Source organism: Pelobates fuscus, chromosome 2 (assembly GCF_036172605.1).
Source record: "Pelobates fuscus isolate aPelFus1 chromosome 2, aPelFus1.pri, whole genome shotgun sequence".
NCBI classification, from domain to species: domain Eukaryota; kingdom Metazoa; phylum Chordata; class Amphibia; order Anura; family Pelobatidae; genus Pelobates; species Pelobates fuscus.
In genome coordinates, this window is record NC_086318.1 from 126,438,240 (window position 1) to 126,459,290 (window position 21,051).

At 41.7% G+C, this 21,051-nt stretch overlaps 1 protein-coding gene across 1 annotated transcript in view; it reads right to left on the bottom strand.

Annotated features, from left to right (window-relative positions):
• Nucleotides 1-21,051, bottom strand: part of SPATA16 (spermatogenesis associated 16) — a 416,620-nt gene that overhangs the window by 270,875 nt on the left and 124,694 nt on the right. The window contains exon 4 of the mRNA XM_063441689.1: nucleotides 1,001-1,085. Within this exon, the coding sequence (XP_063297759.1) occupies nucleotides 1,001-1,085 (85 nt within the window). The remainder of the gene's footprint in view (nucleotides 1-1,000; nucleotides 1,086-21,051) is intronic.

Here is a 21,051-nt window from a genome sequence, read left to right on the forward strand (position 1 = left end):
AAACAGGGGTAAACCCAGAGGATCCATGATTTTTGTATCGTCACCAGAGCCCGACACACTTACCTGGGCCCCGGAAATAGTAGTAGGGAAGGTGGTCAGAGAGGAGGCGGTCGCCTATCCCCTTGCACTGTCAAAGTCTGGTTCAGACTGGTCATCTGAGGCGGCCAGTATGGACTCATCCCTCTCCTACTCGATGTTGCTGAGATCAGACTTGGAGGAATCAACCTGGGCTCTCGCCCGCTTCCATAGTCTAGCCGAATTTGCCCGACTAGTGGCTCTTTTGCACGGTGGTATTTGCGCGCCATCTGTGACAGCAGGAAAGCTGTCTGTCAAATTTTGGAGGAGTGAGTAGATTTGGCCGTAGCTTTACGACCTTGTGTGGCAGGTGCCGGTAAAGGTGCAGTCTACAGGGCAATGAAATAAAAAATAATAAATATACTTATAATAATAATAATAATAATAATAATACTACTAATAAATAATGATAATAATAAATCACAACGATAATATAACAGTAGAATATAACTATCCCACAGTTAAGAAAACTATGGGAGCAGTGTACTTAAGTGTACTAATAAAATCATAAGATCTGTAGGCCAAGAACTCAACATTACTGAATTTGCTAAATATATCTGAACAGTGCAATGTATATTATTAATAATACATTGAAAATGATTACTAGTGAAAATTAAAAAGGTGCAAAGACAAGATATATATACTTTCATTGATTGCAACAATGTAGATGCTATAGGTACCTTTTCATTTTTGTTAAAAAGTACAATTAAGCCACATAACTGCTATAAAGCTGATTTGGTTAAAATGGAAATAAGCAACCTTCTGTTGAAAAGCTGAAATACTTACAATGTGTTGCTAACATGCTTCTTGGAGGTGATTGATATGCCAAGTAATACTTTGTCTGCAGTCTTTTAAACACTAATCTTTCATTCTCACCTAATAGTCACTGTGGCCCCTCCTTCTTTTCTAGACTATCCATTTTTACCTGCCAATATAGCTTGATGAGCTGGCTAATGCTCTGCTCCTTGCCACCTGACAGCCAGTAGATGTAGTCAGCAATCATTGCGCTCCTGAACACAGAGGAAAAAATCCCAAGTCAGTAGAAGTTTAAGATAGTTAAGATAAGATGTCCTATAGCAATCAATAGAATATAAACCAACCCTTGGTCTGTATTCACAGACAAAGCCTAGGAAACCAGCATCATTGTTATTATTATTATTATGATATTTATAGAGCGCCGTCAAATTCCGCAGCGCTTTACAATGGGTGGACGAACAGACATGTAGTTGGAACCAGACAAGTTGGACACACCGGAACAGAGGGGTTGAGGGCCCTGCTCAATCAGCTTACATGCTAGAGGGAGTGGGGTAAAGTGACACAAAAAGGTAAGGATAGTATTAGACTAGTGACAGTTGCAGAAGAGGAATCAGTCAGAAACTGTCAACAGTTTAAATGATACGCTTTTATGAAGAAGTGGGTTTTTAACGATTTTTTGAAGGAGTGGAGACTGGGTGAGCATCTACCGGAGGAGGGAAGCGAGTTCCACAGGAATGGTGCAGCCCTCGAGAAATATTGAAGGCGAGCATAGGGGTGCTTGTCAAATTCACTCTTCACTGAGCATCTCCCAGCTTCTCTCACTTTCAGTGATTTATGACCTCATTGACTTCAACAAGCCCCTTAACTGAATTAAACAAAGCTGGCAAATGAGATGATGTCCTTAACTGTATAAATTTAAATAACACGCGTACAGTGTGGATCCGTCTTAGCAAGTTTATATATGTGTTGTCATGGTGATGATGGGAGTGTAGAAATATGCATTACCTAGCATTATAAACATACTGCTCTTTGTTCTGTATGTGCTGACTTACTGATTATTTTGTGAAATAGATTAAAACGTTATTTTGTGCATAGAAAATGTACCATATCAGTGTTGGTATGCATAACCATGGGCGTCCGCAGGAATTTTTCCAGGTTGGGGGGGGAGGGGCATAACTGTAATTACATCCATGCTCTACCCCTTTTTGACAGTGTCATGAAGGGTAGGGGCATAGTCATTATCACATAAAGCGCAGACATGCAAAAGATTGAGAAACCTGATGCAAAATCTTATTAGAAGAATCAAGTTGCCATTGTCTAATATGAGTATTGTGATTTCTAATCTGTTTTAATGTTAACACTATTCAATGCACCCCATGATCAAGGCACTATAACTGAATTAGAAAAATAAAAATTTAGAATCTGCATTTGATGTTACATTTGACCACATCAATAGTTGGCATGCACAGCACCAGCTAGAGCACCAGATTGTACCCTCAACATCATATTGCACCCACAGCATGTTTTACATCACAGCGCCAGATTGCAAGCACAGTACCAGATTTCACTTGCCATATCACCAAACTTCACACAAAGCTATTGCCACAGCACTAGGAAGCACGCACAGCAGTTGCCAGAGTACTAAATGACACACAAAATGTGCCCACAGTACTAGATTGCATTCCCAACACTTCCACAGCACCTTCTAAATGCCAGAAGTAATAATAATAATAATGGTCCCTGGAGGGGGATCTCTTTAACAGAGGCTGTCTCAGTGTCCATTAGAGAGTCTCTGTAAGAAAAAAATATATCTTCACCTGTGTGTGTCTCTTTTGTGTTTCTTATCCCATCTTTTGAATGTCTTACCCCTTTTTGTGTATCTTACACCCCCTTTACTATATTCTATCCTTCATTTCCCCCTTTATGTCCCTGTTCCCTACTACAGACCCTCTGTGTCCCTGTTGCCTACTCCAGACCCTCTGTCCCTGTTCCTAGCCTCTTAATGTGTGTCATTACCCCCTCCCCAGCTCCTCTAGGTGTCATTATCCACTTATCCAGTCCCTTTACCCAGGCTCTCTGTGTGTTATTAGCCCCTCTCTATGTCATTGTCCTCTTACACAGCTGCTTTCTGTGGTTTTTTTTTCCTTCCTCAGCCCCTCTGTCTCTTTCTTTGCCCCAGCACCTCTGTTTGTCTCTATCCTCACAACTCCCCATGTGTCTAATTCGGCCCTTTCCCAGCCCTACTGTGTGTCTCTTGTTCCCCTTCCTCAGTCCCTCTGTTTCTTTCTGCCCCAGGCCTTAAGTGTGTCTCTCTATCTGTGCCCTCTTTTGCTCCCCTCCTGTGTCCTCTTGAGCCCCTCTTTTTTTTCCTCTTCTACTTCTGAGCACTATTTAGCCCCCTTCACCTTATGGGTCCAATTGTCCTGTGTCCTCTTTAGCCCATTCACTTGCTGTGCCCTATTTTGCATCCTTTAGTTCATATCCCCTCCTGTGCCCTCTTTTGTGCCCTCTTTTGCTCCTCTCCTGTACCCCCTTTAGCCCCTATTTACTTTCTGTGCCCTCTTGTACTCCCCTCCTGTACCCTCTATAGCCCCCATCACCTTATGTGCCCTATTTTGCCCCCTTACCCTTCTGTGCACTCTTTAGCCCCCTTCACCTTCTGTGCCCTATTTTACCATTTTCCTGTGTCCTCTGTAGCCCCCCTTAACTTTCTGTGCCCTCTTTTCCCCCTTTAGCTAATCTCCCCTTCTGTGCCCCCTTTTGCTCCCCTCTTGTGCCCTAAGTTACCCAAGTTCATAGAAAACTCCTTACAGTAGACAGGACAGAAGATCCTGCTCTCCTGAGCAGGGCCGGTGCAAGGATTCTTGCCGCCCTAGGCAAGAATACATTTTGACGCCCCTTTATGAATGCAACTACATTCCCTCAGAGGTTTATTCACTAAACTCTGAATTACACTAAAGAGACATTTAGGGAAATAGGCGCACTGAGTAGATATTAACCCCTTAACGCCGTTACGGCGTTCTATGCCGTCGCGGCTTTAAAGGGCTTTAAAGCCGTTGCGGCGGCATAGAACGCCGTAACGGCTTGCAGCCCCAGGAGCAGAGGTGTACTCACCTCCGCCGCGATCCTCTTCTGGGGAGCTGTCTGAGAGCCCAGGCAGCCCCCCTCCGGCAAATGAGGCCCCTGGGGGCCATGTGATCACTCTCAAAGAGCGATCACATGGCCCCCTATAGCTGGCTATGGATCTGCCAGCAGGGGGACTGTCTAAAATATTAGACAGTCCCCCTGCTAGTAGGTAGTGTAAAAAAAAAAATATTAAAATGTTCTAAAATAAATTAAATGCCTTTTTATATATATATAATATGTATATATATTATATATATATATATAATATATATACATATTTTATATATGTAACGTCATACGTAATGTATTTTAATATTAATATTAGTATATATATTAATATTAAAATACACTTAGAATGACGTTACATATATATAATATGTATATATATTATATATATAATAGATCTACATATATATATTATATATATACGCATAATTACAATAATAAATAAATAAAATATTGAAACAAAATATAAAATAAATTATATATTCATATGTAATTTCATTCTAACTGTATTTTGTTATTAATATATATATATATTGGAAACAGAATACACTTAGAATGACATTCTATATATATCTATCTATATATAAAATACAAATAACCGCAAATATATATATATAGAGATAAATACATATAATTACATAAAAGATTACATTAGTATACACGTAGAATTTATATACCTATAAATGCATATATATTAAAATTCTACGTGTATATTTAAGTAATTTTTTAACATAATTATGTCATTTGATTAATTAAAATTTGATTGACAGCACAGGGAGAAAGTGCAGAGAATTTAATTCGCAAGCACTATATTAGACCCTGTAACTCTCCAAGACACCATAAAACCTGTACATAGGGGGTACTGTTTTACTCGGGAGACTTCGCTGAACTCAAATATTAGTGTTTAAAACTGGTAAATTGTATTACAACGATGATATTTTAAGTAAAAGTGAAGTTTTTTGCATTTTTTACAAACAAACGGCACTTTTATGGACTATATTATTGTTGTAATATGTTTTACTGTTTTAAAACACTAATATTTGTGTTTAGTGAAATCTCCCGAGAATAACAGTACCCCCCATGTACAGGTTTTATGGTGTTTTGGAAAGTTAGAGAGTCACATATAAGGCTTGCATTTCATTTTTTTGACATTGAAATTTGCCAGATTAGTTATGTTGCCTTTGAGACCGTATGGTAGCCCAGGAATAAGAATTACCCCCATGATGGCATACCATTTGCAAAAGTAGACAACCCAAGGTATTGCAAATGGGGTATGTCCAGTCATTTTTAGTAGCCACTTAGTCACAAACACTGGCCAAATATTAGTTTTTTGCTTTTTTCACACAAAAACAAATATGAACGCTAACTTTGGCCAGTGTTTGTGACTAAGTGGCTACTAAAAAAAACTAAACATACTCCATTTTGGAGCCTCATACACACTCGGTTGCTGAGATCTGCATCTACTCGGAACCTCCAAGGTAAGCATATATATTTATATCCTTTTCTGCTCAGGTTTATGTTAATCCGCCTGTTGTCACATCCAGTTGTTCATTCATATCCCATTACTATTTCAGATTGCTATCAACTCACATTGCTCTCATCCCGGCAGGGGTCCCCACAGACAGTCTCTGTTACTCCTGTGGTATATGTGCACTATAGGGCTCAATACCCTGTGCTCCTTGGGGTGAAACCCCATAAAGGCGAATGCCTATCAGAGCTCTACTTTTGTAATCTCTGTATACTGGGTGCTGCCCAGACTGCCTATCAGAGCTCTGCTATTGCAACCTCTGTATACTGGGTGCTGCCCAGACTAAAAACCCAATACTACCCTGCTGGGGTTATATCTGGTACTGCTGGTACCATAACTACCGTAGGATACTCTCCTAACGTTGACCCCTGCCTTACTGCCCTCTTACCAGTGCCAAGTCCTTACCAAACATTATGGAAGACTCACAAACTACCCCAGTGGATTTTCAATCCATGGTTAATGCAGCAGTGGCCGCGTCTATGGAAAAGGCCCTATCACACATGATGGCCGCTCAACCAGAACGCTCCAAGCCACGCCACTCACGCCAAGACACTGAGTCTGAAGACTCTGAAACCCAGTCTAAAGACGACACCCGGGCTAGTAAACGCCATTGGAAAGGGGAAACAGACCCCAAACTGAACAGAGGCAAAAGACCCACCAAGCGGAGCAAAACGACGACATCTGTCGCCCCTGCTCCTACCCAAGTTCTATCCTCAGAGGAGGAAGAAGATATTGATGGCACTATGGCCATCTTGGATGAATGGCAAGCTAACGCGTCCCATTCTGACGACGATGCCTGGGACTCAAGATCTAAACCCTTTCATGCAGGGGATTCAGACTCTCTCGCTGCAGAATGGCAATGGACAGGGGACAACACCCTGCCTCAGGACGAAGCTATCCTGGACCCCATGGGCCAGACACTCTTTGATCCACGTAACATCAGACACCCCCGTTCGACAGACTGGACACCACCGGAACACCTGGCTAAGTTTATGCACTTATGGATGCGTAAACCCATGGACAAGGTAGTTCGCAACCGACTGAGATCGGAATGCCCCCGCCCTTCCCTACCTGATCAAGTAGCCATGACACCTGAATTCGACCAAGTAATCACTACTTTCATGAGTAGAGGCGGTCACAACCCCCGCCGCGGGGTGGAGAGGGGATTCAAAGGAGTCCAAGACAAACTCCTAGATACCTCCGGACCCCTATCACGCATCATGTACCTAGCAGACAATGCTTTCCAACGGGCAGACCAATTCGATGCCGATATGGTCAGGGAATGGGCTCATGATATCCGCGAATGGGCTCAATGCGGTTTTTGTTTCCTTGGAAACGCAAATGTGGCCCTCTCATCTGAGAGGCGTAAGGCAGCACTTCTCCGAATAGACGGGAAGTTGGTGGATTTGGGCACCAAGGAACTCGGACCTCTGGCACAGGGCAAGTTATTTGGAGACCCTTTCCTAAAGGAATTGAATCGCCACGTCAACGTCTTCACCTCATTGAGTAAAGCCCAGACCTCAATGAGGAGGGTTTTCAGACAATACCCCACTAGGGGTGTTTTTGGACGGGCTGGCCGCCACAGGGGCCGTGCTGCCAGCTGTTTCTGGCCATCAGGCCCCCGATCCTCAAGACCGCAACCCTTCTACCCAGAAACAGGATACCGCCAGCCTTTCACCTTCTCAAGAGGTTCAGACAGGGGACGCAGTACCCGAGGACATGGCAGATCCCGATTCACTCCAGGTAAGCTATCATCTACCTATGACCACCTTGCATGCAGGTCGTCTCTCTCTTTTCTTTCAGAACTGGACAACCATTTCGTCAGACGCTTGGATACTCCAGACGGTACAGGGATACATCATAGATTTCGTCAGCACACCTTACCAAGAGTCCCCACCACGACCGATCAACTGTTCGACAGAGGACTCAAAGCTCATTCAAGCCGAACTTCAGGAACTCTACAACAAAGGTGCAATAGAACCCGCCACAGACGCCGGAGGATTCTTCAGCAACATCTTCTTAGTGAAAAAGAAGACAGGAGACCTCCGACCGGTCATAAACCTACGTACACTCAATGCTCACGTGGTCTACCGCCACTTCAAAATGGAGGGATCCACCTTTTACGGGACCTCCTACAAGACGGCGATTGGTTCACAAGATTGGACCTCAAGGATGCCTACCTTTCAGTACCGGTTCATATCGACAGCAGATGCTTCCTCCGCTTCCTGTGGAACGACCAGCCATGGCAATTCACTTGCCCCCTTTCGGCCTCAGTTCGGCCCCATGGTGTTTCACCAAACTGTTGAAGCCGGTAGTTGCTCATCTGCGCGCAAGAGGAATTCGCTGCATTATATACCTGGACGACCTCCTAATCTTCTGCTCCGTCAAGTCAAGACTCAGACTACACACACGTTTTGCCATGGAACTCCTAGAATCCCTAGGGTTTACGATAAACCATCAGAAATCCGCTACAACTCCGTCCCAAACCATACAGTTCCTGGGCTTCGAAATCGACTCGGTCTCCAGCACGCTCTGGCTACCGACGACCAAGATCGCAGCGATTCGGAAGGAAATCCGCAAGACGATCCGATGCCAATCAGTTCCCCTACGCAATCTAGCTCGAATCGTAGGCCTTCTCTCGGCATCCATCCAGGCCATCTTCCCGGGCCCGCTCCACTACAGGGCGATGCAATGCCTCAAAGCATCCTTCCTCCGCCGGAACCCCACTTACGATCAACCTGTACCAGTGACGGCAGAAGTCCGGGAGGAACTTCAATGGTGGCTGGACAGCATGCAGGCCTGGAACGGCCGAGCTATCTTCGGCGAAACCCCAGATTTCGTGCTGGAATCGGACGCCAGCCTTTGGGGTTGGGGCGCCACGAGCGAGGATGTATCGACAGGGGGAACCTGGACTCCACAGGAACTCAACCTACACATCAACTGCCTCGAACTACTGGCAGGCTCCTTCGCCATACGCAGTCTGGCAAAGGACAAATCAAATTGTTGCATTCTCCTCAGGATGGACAACATCTCAGCCGTCCGCTACATCAACCGCTTAGGCGGAGCCTGCTCACGACTCTTATCCGAACTCACGAAAGATGTCTTCGACTTCTGTCTCCCACGCAACATTTCCCTCAAAGCGGAATACCTCCCAGGGGAGACGAATTTAACTGCCGACTGGTTCTCTCGCCATTGGAGAGACGGCAGCGATTGGATGCTGGATCCAGAGATATTCAATGCCCTCTCGAGAAGGAGAGGACCCTTCCATCTAGACCTCTTTGCATCCCGCAACAACAGACAAACGCCAGACTTCTTCAGCTGGCTCCCGGACCCAGAATGCAGAGCAGTGGACGCTTTCCTCCAGACCTGGCCCCCCTTCGGCGCCTACGCATTTCCCCCATTCGCCATGATAGCGAGGACTCTCTACTATCTGAAGACACACCAGATCTCTCTGCTCCTGATTACCCCCCTATGGCAGAGTCAACCGTGGTTCCCGGACCTGCTAGCACTATCCTACGCAGATCCGCTCTTACTGACGTCCCATCCGACTCTCCTCAGAGATCCGAAGGGGAACCCCCACCTGCTGATAATGGAAGAGAGACTCTCCCTGGTGGCTTGGACTCTTTCCGGGGCACCTGGCGAGTCAGCGAACTATCGCAGACTGCTAGGGACCTCTTATGGGAGTCGTGGGCACCGGGGACGAGACTATGCTACATCTCTGCTTGGACCTCCTGGTCCTCTTGGTGCTTGGAACGGGACCTCAATCCACTTACGGCACCTATTCCCACCGTCCTGAACTTCCTGACGTCACTTTTTACAACAGGAAAATCTTATAGGACTATTAACGTAGTCCGATCAGCGATCTCAGCGGCCCATATCCCCATCCAAGGAATTCCGGTGGGCAAGGATCCTATGGTATGTAGACTACTGAGGGCCATGCGACTCAAACGCCCTCCGGCCCCCAAATACAATCAACTATGGGATGTGGACCTCGTCCTCAACTTCTTAAGAGAATGGCCGCCTAACGACAGACTCTCACTCCGCCAACTTTCAGCCAAAATGACGGTGTTGCTCTGCCTAGTTTCCTTTCGTCGGGTATCCGACGTTAGAGCCTTCAAAGCCAATGCCTTCTCTATGGATCCTGAAGGGGTGACATTCCATGTCTCCCGATGCACCAAATCTAACTCTACCACTATTTTTTACCCCTTTTTCCTCACGGAACCTCAATTGTGTGTGGTCGCAACCTTACGCAGCTACATGACGGCTACCGCCTCTCTCCGCCCGACTCCCTCCGGTCAACTTCTGATCTCCTATGTCAAACCTCACAATCCAGTTTCCTCTACCACTCTCGCTAGATGGGTACGCTGGATCTTGTCACTAGCAGGCGTAGACGCCTCTTTCGGGGCTCACTCGAAAGATGGCGCGGCTGCTTCTTCGGCCTTTTTCAGCCGGAGCTTCACTATCAGATGTTCTACGCACAGCTGACTGGTCCCGCGAATCCACTTTCCGGACCTTCTACTTTAGACCGAACTCCTGCGCGGCCTTTTCATTATTACATCAGCGTTAAAAATGCAAAATACGAAGCCTCCTGTCATGTAATAAAATTGAAGATTATGCTAGCTTTAGTGCACTAATAATCTTAATTTTAATAAAGACAGGAGGCGAGTATTTTCCCACCCATACCCACCCTTTCGGTCTTCTAAATTTTCTATACTGTCCTTCTCCTATTCTCTTATCTTCTACTAGGAACTAGTCTCTGCTCTCCCTGCATATTCAACTGTTCTACGTATTCTGTAGATATCTTAGGTCATGATTATTGTGCCCTGTGGTTCTTTAGAATGAAATGTATGTATTACCGGTATATTACTATTTAATTATATAATCTTACATAAAAATACTGTACGAAAGTCTCCCATGCTTTCAAAGTCTCTCGACTAGTACCTAACCTATTCCACACTCTCGTTTCAGCGTAACTCAACGTGGACCTCCAACTATCACTACGTGGATTATCCCAAGTTTATCCTAACTGGTTTGGATTGATTCCCCAAGTTTCCCCTAAACTCCACATGGATGGTCCTAAGACTCTCGGATTTATTCTTCTGTTACAGACCCTAGACTGGTTTTCGACTTAACATTATTTGAACTTTGCCGTCTGCGATGTCGCTAGTTGAAAGAGGGGGAGGAGCCTGTTCACTGGGAATACTATACCTCCTACTGTTTTTTGATTGGCTCTTATTATCACTTTCTTTACTGCTATGGAGTTTTAGTAAAGAGAGATATGCAAAATACTCACCTCCTGTCTATTAAAATTAAGATTATTAGTACACTAAAGCTAGCATAATCTTCAATTATTGAAGTTTTCTTAAAAATTGCAATAATTACCTTTGAAGTGTAATTTACACAATCTCACTAATACACACACTCTCTCACTGGCATACACACTTACACATTCTAACTCGAACTTGCACACTAACACATACACATTCTCACTGACCTACACATTGTCACTTGCACACTCTCACTAACATACACAGTGTCACTTACACACTCTCCCTAACACATACTCACTAACAGTGTCACTTGCACACTCTCCTTAACACACACACCCAATGTCACTTGCACACACTTACTAACACACACACACACACACAGTCACTTGCACATTCTCACTAACACACAATGTCACTAATACACTCTCATTAACACACACACTGTCACTTAAACACACACTTTACATAAAGTCACACTTTATTTGCACACACAAACACACCAATTTAACACACTCCCCCACTTACAAACATGCACACAATAAGCAATCCCCCTTAACCATGCCATACCTGGGTGCTGTGATGAGCAGAGGTCCAGGCTGCAGGATCCAGGATGTTGCTCTCTCTCCTGGGGAAGCAGGAGAGACGTGCACTGTAAGCACAGTCTACTTCCTGCTCCCTTCACAATGCTACCGGTGTTCCCCCTGCCTGCAGGAAGCAGAGTGCTCTGCTGTAACAGCAAACCCCACTGCCCGGGCAGGTAATCGGCTGCAGAGGGAGCCCAGCTGGTGAGTGGCTGCGCTGGGGGGTGGCTAAGGAGCCACTCACCCAGCACAGCATCCCCAGACAGCTACAGCAGGACAGCCCACCGGGAAACCTCTCTGTTTGCGCCCCCTAGACACCGGCGCCCCAGGCAGTGGTGTATTATCCGCGAGGCAAACAAGGCATTTGCCTTGGGTGGCATTTTCCAGGGGGCGGCAAAAAAAGCCGCTCCCAAACGCCCAGGGCAAATGCCTTGTTAGCCTTGCAGCTAACTGACAAGCCCTCTGGGCGGGCGATCTGCTGGGCGGCGCTGGCCGGTGGCTGGCGAGGGAGCACTTCCTCTGAGCTGTCTGCTCAGCTCCCTCGAGCGCCGCAGAGTGAGGCTGGGAGCCGGAATATGACGTCATATTCCGGCTCCGCCTCCCAGCCTCACTGTGCGGTGCGCGAGGGAGCTGAGCAGACAGCTCAGAGGAACTGCTCCCTCGCCAGCCGCCGGCCAGCGCCGGCCAGCAGCCACTGGACCACCAGGGAGAGAGGGAACCCCCCCCCCCCCAGCATTCCCAAAGGTAAGGAGGCTAGGGGAGGGGGATAAATAAAATAAAAATAAAAAAGTGAGTGTATGTCTGTTAGTGTATGTCTGTTAGTGTGTGTGTGTGTGTGTGTATGTCTGTTAGTGGATGTCTGTTAGTGGATGTCTGTTAGTGTGTGTGTGTGTGTCTGTGTGTCTCTTAGTGTGTGTGTGTGTATGTCAGTGTGTGTCTGTTATTGTGTGTGTATGTCTGTTAGTGTGTGTGTATGTCTGTTAGTGTGTGTGTATGTCTGTTAGTGTGTCTGTATGTCTGTTAGTGTGTGTGTGTGTGTCTGTATGTCTTAGTGTGTGTGTCTGTTAGTGTGAGTGTGTGTATCTGCTAGTGAGTGTCTGTTAGTAAGTGTAATTTTGTTAGAATTAAGTGTGAGAGTGTAAAGTTTAGGTATTAAACTCACAAACGAAAATGCAAATCAGGCCTCTCACCCCCCTGGGGTATATCAGTATAGATCTTGATAGTAGATCAAATGACGAAGTATGTCTTAAAGGAATGAATAAAAAAAGCCATACATGGTGAAGTATGTATAAAAAAGTACAAAAGATATTTATTGGGAGCACTTACAGACGTTAAATAGTTGTGGGCATATCTCCACTCTCAGTGGAACTGGAAGGCAGTGTAGAAATCAGCAGCACAAATCCAATTCAAGTGGAGAGCAGGAACAATAAATCAGCATACATAAAATAATAAAATATAAATAAAATAAGCAGACAATAAAGTCCAATATCCAACGCGTTTTGTCCAGATAGGTAGGGGACTTCGTCAGGGATATATAGAAAATCAGCTGTAGAGGAGCTTCTTATACCCATCGCAATCTTCTGTTATGCCGTTCACCGGCGCGTGCGTTCCAGATTGGAACGCAAGGGAAACTTCCTGTTTCGTCCGTCATTCCAAAAGCGCATGCGAAAAAACCAGAGTTCTATGCGCTCGAGAATCGAGCATGATAATGCACATGCGTACAATCTGTATTAAGAGAAAAGTGTACACAACAGGCGAACATGTCGCCATATATATGAATATCGAGAACTACATAAAAAATGGATCTATTAGAACAAAAAACAACTAGAATAGTGAACAAAGAGATATATACAAAGCCTATTAGAAATAGTAATGGCTCTAAATGACCGAAATAGTCAAATGTTGTGAGCAGAGCAAAGACATAATATCAAACATGGATACAAATTAAGCTATTGAACAGAACCTATCCAAAAAGATGTCCCATAAAGGGGCAAAGTATAGAGGTCAGGCATATTCAAAAATTATGTATGATAATATTACCCAAAAAGGATAAGCCCAAACCTAATATAGGTATAGTGATATACTATGTATATATTGATGAGAGAAAAAAGAGAAATTCCATATCAAAATAATAATAGAACAGTGCATAGTGAAATGCTAAATAAGACCTTGTAGGTCTATTTCAGCATTAAGACCACAATGCAATGTTCTTAGAGTATAGATCCAAAAGGCTTCTTGGCGAATGAGTTCTTGAAGTTTATCTCCTCCCCTACATCCTAGGGTGACATGTTCTATGCCGAAGGCTTGAAAGTTTTCCCACCTGAAGAGTGGACACATATTACAATGTTTTGGAACACTATGATCAAGTTTACCCTTTTTGATGTTGTTAAAGTGTTCCAAAAGTCTGATATGGAGCTTTCTGGTGGTGCGGCCCACATATTGGGCTCCGCATCCACATTGGAGTAAGTAAATCACAAAGGTGGTTGAACATTGAATATGTTTCTTAATGGGATATACTTTAGAAGTTTGAGTGCTTACAAAATTAGTAATTTTTCTTTTTTGGTATTTGCATGTGGAACAATGTCCACAGCTGTAAAAGCCTTTAACAGGTTGTAGAAAAGAGCTAGTAGAGGATGTAGGATGTACGGGAAGGAGACTGGGGGCCAATTTGTTTTTAAGATTGGCTGCTCGTTTGTATATAATAGTTGGTCTTTTGGGAATAATATCTCTCAGTATATTATCATTTTGTAAGATATACCAATATTTGTTTAGGATTTTCTTAATATGTTTAGTGATAAATGATGAGTGATAAATGCAAACTGTAGGTTTTTCTTTTGAATATCTAAATTCCTGTTGCTTTGTTTCTTAGATCGGTGTTGTAAAAAATGTGATCTATCAGTGTCCAACATACTCTGTATATCTAGGTCAATTTGATCCTGATTATAGCCCTTTTCCAAGTACCTCTTTTTAATTAATTCAGCTTGTTGTAAAAATATATGATTGTCTGAGCAGTTTCTCCTGAGACGGATAAGCTGACTTTCAGGTACATTAGAAAGCCAAGGGGGATAGTGAGCACTAGATAAATCTATGGCGGTGTTACAGTCAGTAGGTTTGAAAAATGTTTTAGTTTTCAATTGATTGTGTTCTATATAAATAGTGAGATCCAAAAAGTCCAAAGAAGTTGGACTCATATTATATGTAAATTTAAGGTTATAATCATTGGAGTTTATATGATCAAAGAAAATTTTGAGACTATATCAGCAGATCCCTCCCACACAAGTATAACGTCATCTATGTAGCGTCGCCATAGGACCAAATTGCCCCCCGAATGTGCTCCTAACGAGACACACTTGTGCTCCCAATGAGCAACATACATGTTAGCAAAACTGGGGGCAAATTTGGTACCCATGGCGACGCCACATTTCTGAAGAAAGTATTGACCACTGAACCAAAAAAAATTCTTAGTCAGTACAAATGAGATGCATCGAATCAAGAATTCAATTTGTGCCAAGGAAAGAAACTTATATTGTATCAAAAGATCTTGTATAACTGAAATACCCTTTTCGTGGGGAATATTAGAATACAGGGCTGTAATGTCCGCGGTGGCCAAAATGTATGTAGATTTCCAAGGTATAGCCGTTATGTCTTGTAAAATGTGCCCAGTGTCTTTAATATAAGAATCACTTAGAGGGACATATGTTTGAAGAAAAAAATCTATATATTCAGACAAATTACATGATAAAGAAGAAATTCCACTAACTATGGGACGGCCAGGGGTTTTTTGAAGACTCTTATGGATCTTGGGTAAAAAATAAAAAGTGGCTGTTTTACAGTTAGGATTAAAGATGAAATCATATTCTTTTTGGTTAAGAATATTAGTAGCCACCCCAAGATCCAATAGTTCTTTAAGAGCTAACAAAAACATAGAGGTAGGGTTATGGGGTAGAACCTCATATGTATTCTGATCGTATAGAATATTATATGCTTCCTCCATATAATAGGACCTATCCATAATAACCGTACCTCCTCCCTTGTCGGCCTCTTTAATAATAATATTTGAATTCTCTGTAAGTGATTTTAGGGCTGCTCTTTCCTTTTTATTCAAATTGGGCTGGTATTTATGTAGGGTTAGTTTATCTAGATCTGCTTGGACTAATTAATTGAAAATATCTAAATATTTACTTTTAGCAGACCATGGATAAAAATGTGAGTTTGGTTTAAAAGAAGTATGTGTAGTTTGTTCTATATGTTTTGAATCTACATTTATATCATTAACAAGCTCTGTTTGTAACGATGGAGTAGTGGATAAAAGATCTGTATCTTTCTTTTGAAAAAATCTTTTGATAGTCAGTTTTTTATGGAATTTTTGATTATCTAAATATAAATTGAAACTGTTCACATTAGATGTAGGGGCAAATTTACGTCCCCTTTTTAAAAGTGACAGTTCGTCTGCTGAAAAATTGACTTTAGACAAATTGAAAATACCTGCTGGTTCTTTCAATTCTGTCTGTATGGGAGATGAACTGATATGTCGAGATCTTCCTCCACCTCCGAATGTGGTCTTTTTTTTATTGGAGATCTTAGAGTTTGGAATCTGTTTTGGGTTGAAATTGTGTACGCTCGATTGGACCTTAGGTCTTGCCCCCTGTCTAAAAAATTCTCCTGATTATCATTGTAAGAATGAACATCGTTGGGAGATTTAGGGGGACTACGTTTCTTCGAAAAAGATTTGGAATACGAATTAGAATTAGAATAACCTCCAGAGTTGGAGTTAGAATTAGAAGTAGATAATTGTTTACGATTCGAAAAATTAGAATTAGAATTAGAAGAATTGCGTCTGGTTTTAGAATTATAACCAGATGGGTTATGGGCTTTAAATTGCTGCTTTTTATGATTAAAATAATCACGTTGTTTGGGCTGGGGATTAAATTTAGACCAATTTCTTTGATTGCCCTTTTTGTAATCATCTTGGTCTCTTTTATATTTAGTGGATTTTGTTGTTGAGACTTTTTCATCCACAATTTTAATTTTTTCTTTAAGAATTTGATAATTACTTTCTACAGCTTTTGGTTCTCTAAAATTTGAAATATCATTTTCTAGAGTTCTGATTTCATCTTCCAATAGAATTAAAGATCTTTTCTGATATTCAATTAAGCTCACCATATATTTTTTTGAGCATTCATCGCTGGCTTGATGCCAGTCCTTTATTAGTAGATGATCTTCTAAACCAAAAGCTGGGGCTTTTAGAATCCTCAGTCCACGTGGTATAATATTAGAAGCTAAATATTGTTCTAACGAAGTTATTTCCCACCACTTTCGTGTTTCTTTTTCTAAAAGATGCTCTAATTGAACACATTTCTTATTTAATGAACTGTCTGTAGGGGCGGAGTCTCCTTTAAATAAAAAATCAATTCTCTTTTTTCTCTCATTTCTTATTTCGTCATATACATTTTTGGAAGCCATAATACAATCACAGTGATACAATATAAAATTAGTAGTATACAAGTGAGGAATAATAATCAAGTGAAAGAAAACAGTAGTATACCAACTAAATTAAATAAATGAATCTACCTAATTGAAGGGGTTCCAGGTGAACCTCACAGACACCCAAAGTGATAAAACAGAGAAAAAAAGTGGAAAACACCTTCAAATAAGCATATAATTAATACAACCTGGAGAAAATATCCAGAGTAAGAATATTCAGTAAAGGAATATGATATAATCTGAAATTATAAAAATATATATCATAGCGTAATTTTGTTAGAATTAAGTGTGAGAGTGTAAAGTTTAGGTATTAAACTCACAAACGAAAATGCAAATCAGGCCTCTCACCCCCCTGGGGTATATCGGTATAGATCTTGATAGTAGATCAAATGACGAAGTATGTCTTAAAGGAATGAATAAAAAAAGCCATACATGGTGAAGTATGTATAAAAAAGTACAAAAGATAATATAAACAAATATTGGTATATCTTACAAAATGATAATATACTGAGAGATATTATTCCCAAAAGACCAACTATTATATACAAACGAGCAGCCAATCTTAAAAACAAATTGGCCCCCAGTCTCCTTCCCGTACATCCTACATCCTCTACTAGCTCTTTTCTACAACCTGTTAAAGGCTTTTACAGCTGTGGACATTGTTCCACATGCAAATACCAAAAAAGAAAAATTACTAATTTTGTAAGCACTCAAACTTCTAAAGTATATCCCATTAAGAAACATATTCAATGTTCAACCACCTTTGTGATTTACTTACTCCAATGTGGATGCGGAGCCCAATATGTGGGCCGCACCACCAGAAAGCTCCATATCAGACTTTTGGAACACTTTAACAACATCAAAAAGGGTAAACTTGATCATAGTGTTCCAAAACATTGTAATATGTGTCCACTCTTCAGGTGGGAAAACTTTCAAGCCTTCGGCATAGAACATGTCACCCTAGGATGTAGGGGAGGAGATAAACTTCAAGAACTCATTCGCCAAGAAGCCTTTTGGATCTATACTCTAAGAACATTGCATTGTGGTCTTAATGCTGAAATAGACCTACAAGGTCTTATTTAGCATTTCACTATGCACTGTTCTATTATTATTTTGATATGGAATTTCTCTTTTTTCTCTCATCAATATATACATAGTATATCACTATACCTATATTAGGTTTGGGCTTATCCTTTTTGGGTAATATTATCATACATAATTTTTGAATATGCCTGACCTCTATACTTTGCCCCTTTATGGGACATCTTTTTGGATAGGTTCTGTTCAATAGCTTAATTTGTATCCATGTTTGATATTATGTCTTTGCTCTGCTCACAACATTTGACTATTTCGGTCATTTAGAGCCATTACTATTTCTAATAGGCTTTGTATATATCTCTTTGTTCACTATTCTAGTTGTTTTTTGTTCTAATAGATCCATTTTTTATGTAGTTCTCGATATTCATATATATGGCGACATGTTCGCCTGTTGTGTACACTTTTCTCTTAATACAGATTGTACGCATGTGCATTATCATGCTCGATTCTCGAGCGCATAGAACTCTGGTTTTTTCGCATGCGCTTTTGGAATGATGGACGAAACAGGAAGTTTCCCTTGCGTTCCAATCTGGAACGCACGCGCCGGTGAACGGCATAACAGAAGATTGCGATGGGTATAAGAAGCTCCTCTACAGCTGATTTTCTATATATCCCTGACGAAGTCCCCTACCTATCTGGACGAAACGCGTTGGATATTGGACTTTATTGTCTGCTTATTTTATTTATATTTTATTATTTTATGTATGCTGATTTATTGTTCCTGCTCTCCACTTGAATTGGATTTGTGCTGCTGATTTCTACACTGCCTTCCAGTTCCACTGAGAGTGGAGATATGCCCACAACTATTTAACGTCTGTAAGTGCTCCCAATAAATATCTTTTGTACTTTTTTATACATACTTCACCATGTATGGCTTTTTTTATTCATTCCTTTAAGACATACTTCGTCATTTGATCTACTATCAAGATCTATACTGATATACCCCAGGGGGGTGAGAGGCCTGATTTGCATTTTCGTTTGTGAGTTTAATACCTAAACTTTACACTCTCACACTTAATTCTAACAAAATTACGCTATGATATATATTTTTATAATTTCAGATTATATCATATTCCTTTACTGAATATTCTTACTCTGGATATTTTCTCCAGGTTGTATTAATTATATGCTTATTTGAAGGTGTTTTCCACTTTTTTTCTCTGTTTTATCACTTTGGGTGTCTGTGAGGTTCACCTGGAACCCCTTTAATTAGGTAGATTCATTTATTTAATTTAGTTGGTATACTACTGTTTTCTTTCACTCTGTTAGTAAGTGTGTCTGTTAGTGTGTGTGTTTCTGTTAGCTAGTGTATGCGTATCTGTCAGTGAATGTGTGTGTGTGTATTTAGAAGGCGGGGCGGGGGAAGGGTTGGGTGGGGGTGGCGCGGGCGGGCGAGAGGGGGGGGTGCCTGATTTTTTCCTTCCTAGGGCAGCACAAAACCAGGATACACCACTGGCCGCCGGCGAATGCCTTATTCGCCTTAATGGTAGCGCCGGCCCTGCTCTTGATTCAATGGACTCAGTGGCATTCTAGAATTGTGCCCTGAATGCACAGACTTAAAGGTAAATGAGAGAAGCTAGAGAAGGAGTCACAATGCTTTCCACACTAGCAGTAAGTGACGGAGTATGTTCCGCCAGTGCCATTTGCAGCAGTCTGCCGCAGAGGACAGCCTGCAACCATCATACTAATCCTGCCATCTAACCTCAACTGCGGATGACTGAACTTATCTACTGCAAGGGATATATGGAGACAGTAAACAGTCTCAATATTGGAGAAGCACTTTTGCTGTATTGGTCCGTCATGCGCTAAAGTTAACCCCAGATTGCCGTGATCGCGGGGTTAAAGCTCCTTTGGTCTGTCTCTGTATTCGAGGCAGACCGGGAGCACCTGATCGCGCTGTCCCTGCAGCAGTGATCGCTCTGACAGGCTGTCAGAGCGAGCACATGTGCTGCAGGGACTCACGATATGCCTCCCTGCTCTTCCGCGTTCTGTGTGAAGTGCCAGGAGATGGAACAGTGATGATCTTCTCCCTGTTAAAAAAAAAAAAATAAAGTTTGTTTAGGATCCCACCCCTTTACCCATTTTAAATAAAAAATTAACCCCTTCCCTGCCAATTGATCACTGAATACTTTTTTTTGTAAATCAAATATATTAAAATTATATATTTAGCTAGCTAGGGTGGGTGGAAGTTAGTGGGGAATTGGGGAATTTGGTGTTAGGCTAGCTAGAGCTTAACGTTAAAGTTTTAAAAAAAGTTTTAATAACAATTAAAAAAAAAAGTTAAAAAAAATCCCACCCGCCTTTACCCAGTCCTAATAAAAATTAACCCCTTCCCTGCCAGTTGATCACTACCTATATTATACTTTGATCCGATTTTTTTTTTTAACCCCTTAGGTTTAACTTTTATTTATTTTGTAACCCTCAGGGGATCAATTTATTTAAATAATTAATTAAAATAATGTAAAATTATATATTTTGCTAGCTGGGGTGGGTGGGTGTTATGGGATATTGGGGAATTTACTGTTAGTGCATTTAACTGCTAGTTAGGGGTTTAACAATGAGTTTTAAAAAGTAAAAAAAGTTTAAAAAAGTAAATAAAATACATTTAAAAATGCTCATTACCACTACACCTGGAAAAAACTAGAGAAAAAAAGAATCTAAGGTTCAAAATATGCCTTTAATTAATAAAGTATGTGTTTGTGGGGAAGTTTGAATAACCAACCAGCTAAACTACTCCAAAATGGAACATGGACACAGCGTAAAACTTCAAAGTTAGAAAAAACTGAATGGCTGCGTCTCAAATGTGCCCCTTCAACATCCACATATACCTGGCAAAGGTACATACGGGGGTATTGCTGTACTCAGACGACATAGCTGAGCAACATATGTAGTATTATACAGTTGTAGCACACATAAGGTTTGCAAAATATACTGTGCAGATTCACTCTGTGTGTCAAAAAGGCAGAAAAAACGCTTATTACCACTACACTTGGTACAAGTTAGCGGAAAAATGATCCAAAGCCAAGGTTCAAAATATGCCTTTTGAAATACCCTGGGATGTCTTCTTTAAGAAATGGTATGCCTTTATGCGGTAGTTGGATTATATACCGTGCTAAAATACTTTAAA